The 6,000-nt window shown below is 55.3% G+C and overlaps 1 protein-coding gene across 4 annotated transcripts in view; it reads right to left on the minus strand.

The window, feature by feature from the left end:
* The window catches only part of TMEM255A (transmembrane protein 255A), a gene marked incomplete at both ends in the record, with an annotated part of 45,124 nt that extends 39,533 nt beyond the window's left edge, over positions 1–5,591 (minus strand). For all 4 annotated transcript variants that reach the window (XM_079911141.1, XM_079911142.1, XM_079911140.1 and 1 more), the window contains one exon: positions 5,534–5,591. In XM_079911141.1, coding sequence (XP_079767267.1) covers positions 5,534–5,591 — 58 coding nt within the window. The remainder of the gene's footprint in view (positions 1–5,533) is intronic.
* Between the last annotated feature and the right edge of the window lie 409 nt (positions 5,592–6,000).

The following is a 6,000-nucleotide window of genomic DNA, read 5'->3' on the forward strand; positions in this document are numbered from 1 at the left end:
TGGCTTGGCTGTCATTTATGGGCCTAAAGAGGCCACTTGGGACTGATCGCAGGACCCCGCCATTCTGGGAGGCCTCGCTGCAGCCTCAGGAAGCAGCTGCCTTTGAAGCCGCCCAGACTGCACCACTGGGAGGGAGGGGAGAGGGGATGAAGGAAGGGGGAGGGAGGCGAGAAAACCAGGGAGACCCAGGAGGCCTGATGGTGCTGAGAGGGAGGCACTGTGGCTGGCTCTGCAGCCCCCAGCAGATGCCCCCTCCTCGAGGGAAGAAGAGCGTCAGAAGTGCCACCCTGGGTGAGCCCCACCATCCGTCTCGTCTCCCCCAGTGCGGTCCCTGCCCAAGGCTCCAAGGGAGGTGGGAGGGGCTGGCGGTCTCTCCCCTGACGTCAGCCTCGAAAGTGAGGGCCGTGACTCATCAGGGTCATTTCTAATACGGTACTATTCCAAGACCATTTTACATCGAAATGTAGAAGTGGCTTGAGCGTTTGGAGGCACCCACAGACTAAAGCGCCATATCGCACCCTGGGAGGAGAGGTAAAGTGAGTTGGGAAACGAGGCTCCTCTCCTGGGGGGCCTGAGTCCAGCCTCCAGGGGGAAAAACAACGGGACCGCTGGAGACACCTGTGACATCAGGGCCCTTTGTGTGAGAGGGCTATTTGGGATGCAGATGGAGAGCTGACTGCTGGTAAACAGAGGAGCAGAGCGGGGAGACACAGACTGCGAAGGGTGCGGGGGGAGAAGAGCAGGGATTTATTTCTTCTGTTTATCTGAAGGTTAGTTACCCCTCCTCTAGATTTCGAGGGACCTTAAATGAGCCTCCAAACCAGGATCCCTAAGTCCATTTGATGATAGCCAGTTCTCAGTGAATCTGCCAGTTGGCTCCACAGAGGGGCTCTAAATAACATAAACTTACCAACATCGCCCCCCACCCCTGTCTGCATTTCTACACCATCTTAGCCCTCCCCCACCCCAAACTGGCCAAAGAGAGTGAGGGAACATCTGGAAACAAGGGTATCTTTGTGGCACACCAAAGTGTCTCAACACCTCACAGGGGAAACATGTCACCTTAGAGACTAGATGTGGGGGTGTGTGTGTATACAGTCTTTCTAAATTCGGAGTATCACTCGCCTGCTCCTTCCCGGCCAACTGGCTTTTGATCTTATTCACAGCTCTTGGGTCTCCTTTGCAAATATCACTCTAACTCTTAAAAGAACAGGAGCCAGGTCAGAAAAGTGACTCAGCAAACCACATGGTGTCATTTGAAAAATCTATTTTTTTTTCCTGCTTTGGAACCTGAATTGAAAATCCAGTCAGTTGAGAAACCCAGGCAGAGATCCTGCAGCTCCACAGGGGCCTTGCCTCCAGACAGGATTAGTTTGGGATAAAATTCCTAAGAAAACTCTCCCATCACTAGGTTGAATATCTATTCTCTGTCCCCTCACATCCTCCCCCAAGTCACCCCTTATTTTACACTTATAAGGACTAAAATTGTGTAAAATGAAATTACTTCTAGCTGCACTTGGGGAGTTGACCATTTTAAGGAACCCCAGGGTGAAACCCTTTGAAAAGTGAAGAATCATCCCTTCCATTTATCTTTAGTGTCAATTTGACTGAAAAGTCACATCTACTTAGAGCAAGACGCACCTGTCCTCTAAAGGAAAAAAGCAGCTCTTTGTGTCTACTTAGGACATTTTCCTGGCTGTTGTTCTATTTAAGAAGGGAGAAGTAGAGTTCTGTTCTTATTAGGGTACAATTTGGGGCCTGCCTTAGATGTTCCCGTAAACACAGGAACATCTTATTCCGATTTTGTTTAGTAAATCAACATATAAAAAAACCCTCAGACACCATAGGGTACTTCAATAAAGCAGCAGGTATGTGAAAACAGTGCCCATCACAGTGTCTGATACCTAGTGAGCAGTCAATACTTGTTGAATAAACAAGTCAACATCTCAGAATAGCTTCCTTTCTAATCAAAAAGGCTGTAGGGGGGAACTGTGAGAATAAATATGGGCTACGCTCATAGAATTGGTTTTTTAAAATAGGGTACACCCAAGGGCTCCCCAGATCTAAAAGCTTTCTGGCCAACTAGTGTCGCAACCCCAGTGGCTCTCACTAGCCTGTCTACTTGGCGCCCAGTATCTCTCTGTTTAGACAAAAACAACCAGCCCTGCAACCAACAGCAGTGGGAGAGTCTGAATCCCATTACTGGCACTGCCTGCCCCCCTCCGCCCCCAGCAGCCTCCCTGCAGAACTACTGCAGCCCTCCCTCTCTGCAGTGCCCCTCCTCCACCCCAGATTCGTGACGACCAGGATGCTCTGCTCTAGAAGGGCCCAATTATTTGCTGTCTCCACCCTTCCCAGTACAGCCAGCTTCTCCCTCCTCCGAGTCCCCTCCCTGGTCAGAGCCCCACCTGCACTGCGGTCTTTGAATCTGAGTCCCTCCCTTCTTCTGAAACCTTCTCAAAATTCACCTCCTCCGAGAAGTTTTTCTTGATCAAGCTCACTCTAATCACTCATTATTTCATGTCCCTGAGTTCCTAGATACGTCACTCAGTAAGTATATTAATTATAACTGCTACAAGTACAGTTGTAATTGTGGGTCTGGTCCACCACCCATATGATGTCCACCAGTTCCAGGATTACGTATCTGACGGGAACCAAGGTGTGGGTTGCCAGAAGGTAGGATGATTGTCTCTGCTCACTTGTTTTTTCACCTAGTACCTGTTCTTGATTCCACCCCTTGATTATAGGGTGTGTAATCTCCGTCAGAGTGCAGCAAGGATGGAGGCCCAGTATCCTGTCCTGTGCACTGTGTTGTTGCTGACTGGCTAATTCTTCGGGCTGATCTTTGAACCGATTCGGATTTGCTTACCTGAGTCAGCTTTGCCATACAGGGAGGCTCCCAGAAGTCCCAGCCTTGAGCATCGGTGGAAACAGGTGGCTGCCCACACAAGAGCCTCAAGGCTCTGCCAGTCTCCCAAACATTTCCTTAAAGGTGCTGAAATCCCCCCTTTGGGCAATTCTTTGACCGGAGACATCCAAGGCCACCGGTGAATCACAAATATGTTATTTGCAAGGGAAGGAGAGCCCCGCTGTAGTAGAGGTGCCTTAGCGCCTGGGGGCGGTGTTGCCAAAAGGGAGATGGGGGTAGCTGGGAGGGGATGAAGGGGCGCCGGAGTCAAATTACCAGCCACGCGCCTGCTCCGCCCCAGCCAGCCAGCAAGAGTAGAGTGCAGGCACCTTGGTGCAGTGTGTGTCCGTGTGTTTTATATTTTATTGTTTTGGCTGCGGTTGTGTCCTGCCAGTAGAGGGAATCCCCTCAGAAATGCTGCCCTTGGAGGCTGAAACACTAAACCCACCCACCTCCACTTCCCTTCCCCCCCATGCAAGGGAAGGAGGCGTTGCCGGGGCTGAGTTAAGTGGGCGTAGCTCCTAAGTAGCCTAGACGCTGTTTCAGGCCCGGGCTGTGCGGGACCAGCGCCAGGGAACTCCGGGGAGACTCCCCTGTCCAAACTCTGGAAACCCAGGGTTACCACTCGACTGGGGAATTTGCTAGTGCCCTCGGTCTGCGCACTTTACGAAGCGGGCTGCGTGGAGAGGGCTCGCGCGTCCATACGGGATCTCTGATTCTTTCCCCTCAGTGTCGAGTCTGGGCTGGGCGAAACCCACTCATCTTCTTGTTGCGCAGATCTTTCGGGAAACGCATGATTGGCTGAGGGCCCCTGGGAGCCCAAGAAAGAGCTCTCTTCATCTCGTTCCCCAACCCACAGAGCAGGGTGCCAAGGAGCAACGCTCTACGCCCGGGGTCCCTAACCTGCCCACTCCCGCACGGGTAGACGGGCGGGCGCGGGCGGCCGGGTTTGCAGGCGGTTGTGGCCCACTGCGGGGATGCGCGCGGCCGAAACCTCGCATTCTTCCACCCAGCCCTCCCTCGCGCACTGGCCTGGCGTCGGGGAGCCAGGGCTGCGTTGGCGCCACAGCTGGCCAAGGTGAGGAGTGCATTCTGTGTGCGTGTGCTTGTGCGCGTGTGTGCGTGTGTGTATGTGTGTGCGCGCGTGTGTTCGGGAGAGAGAGCTGGGGGGGCTGGTACTGCTGGGTTCTGGATTCGGACCCGAGTCCTTGGCCTCATTTGTACCACGTTGCAAATAACTACGCCCTTAAAAATAAAAAAAGAGCAAATTCTTATACTGAATATGCAAAACCACTGGAAATACGGATCTTTCCACCATCCAGGAGATAACACTTTCTGGGGCCCCTCCGGTGAACGAATTCTGTTGAGACGAGGTCTTTTGCAGGCAGTAGGGAGCTCACGTAGGGGTTTCAGCCCCCTCCCCGCCCCCTCCCCTCGATGTTCCCGCAAATTCTTCGGAGAAGACCTGAGCCGACTGTATGGCAAGAATTCGGGACGGAGGGATTTTGCAGAATGTAAAGTATGTTGGAAAGAGAGAGTTCGATTTGGTTAAAGTGTATCCGAGGCGAATTTTAAGGTTAGGTGGGATCATGGTTTGACAATCCCCTCCCGCTCTCCTGGGCTCCAAATTAATTTCTCCGCCCAGTGAAATCATAGTACTTGGGAAGGTGCCTAACCGCTGAGTGGGACTGGGGTTTTTGTTTGTTTGTAACTACCAAAAAGCAGCTTCTAGGGGCAACCAGGTTGGTGCCTGGAGGCAGCTGTCCCCCACTTTTCATGAGGAAAGGTGTTGAACCAAATCAGGCTAGTGGGTTCCCCCTCCTCCCTCTCCCTTCCACCCTGAGAGGAAAAGCGCGACTTCAGAAGACGCGCGGGCTCGCGCTCGCTTTCTTTCTCGCGCTCTCACTCGTCGTCCCCCCTCTTTTTTCACACTCACGCACAATTCCGGGCATTTGGAGCAAAATAGGAATCGAATTCAAGGAATGTTGATCCTGCCGCTGCAGACGGCAGGGCTGGGCGGTCTTGAGTGATTCCTCAGGAATTCCCCTCCTGCCAGCCCCCCTTTTCTTCTCCCCACCCCCCGCCGCCCATCCCCCAGGGTTGCGCAAACCCCCCCATCAGCGAGGTGCAAGTCAGGCCTCCCCCACCGCAGCTCTGAATTTCAGGGCAGCTTCGACAGAGTTGGGAGGGGGCGAGGACCCTGCTTCTTCTAGTTCTCGTTAGTCGTGAGCTCTTAGAAGTGATGGGGACTTTGCAAAGAGGGAGCGTCTAATAGAAAGCGAAGGCGCAGGTTGCAGGGAAGTGTTTTGATCCCCAGACAGCTGGGATTTACCACCGGCTGCAAGACTGTCGGCACACGCACACAAACACGCACACACCCGCACTCCGGGGCAGGGATACTCCGACGCAAGCTGGGCGCTCGCATCTCCGCGCGTCGTCCCCGCCCCCGCCGGGCCGCTCCCCTGGGGCTCGGGTCCGGGACCCCGACGCTGGGGCGCGCGGACCCCCCTCCCTCGCCCCGCTTCCCGCTCCCTGGCTCTCGGGGCGGCCGGGGCGCTCGCAGTCCAGGGGGCAGCGCACTCACCCCTTGCCGCCGCCGCCCCTAGGCAGGGCGGCTAGACTTACCCATGGAATCCGGCAGGGACATGTCGCTGGACCGCTGCTGAGTCAGGGACTGATGCATGGTGAAAGCTGCCCTGTGGCCCCGGCCCCCGAAGCTGCTTCACGCGCCCCAGGCTCAGGGCGCCCCGCAGAGCATCCTACTCCGCGGCTGCGCTCCCCGTCCCTCCCGAGAGCTGAGAGAGACTGCCTCTGGTTGCGAGCTGCAGCCCAAGTGCCGCCTCCCCCTCCCTTCCCCTCTTCTCCCTCCCTCCTCTCCTGCCTCCCTCTGCTCCGGGAGGCAGCAGCATTGGCGGTCCGAGCAGCGACGTGCGCTTGCGCAAGACCCCCCTCCTCCCTCCCCCTCGGCCCCCCCATCCTAGTTATCCACCTCCCAGCCTCCCAAGCCAGACAGGGAGCCGTTTTAGCCCCTTGGGGCCAGGACTGCGTAGAGAAAGAGGGGGAGGCTACAACCTGGGGCCGACCGGTCTTCT

This window comes from Stenella coeruleoalba (assembly GCF_951394435.1).
Source record: "Stenella coeruleoalba genome assembly, chromosome: X".
Classification (NCBI taxonomy): Eukaryota; Metazoa; Chordata; class Mammalia; order Artiodactyla; family Delphinidae; genus Stenella; species Stenella coeruleoalba.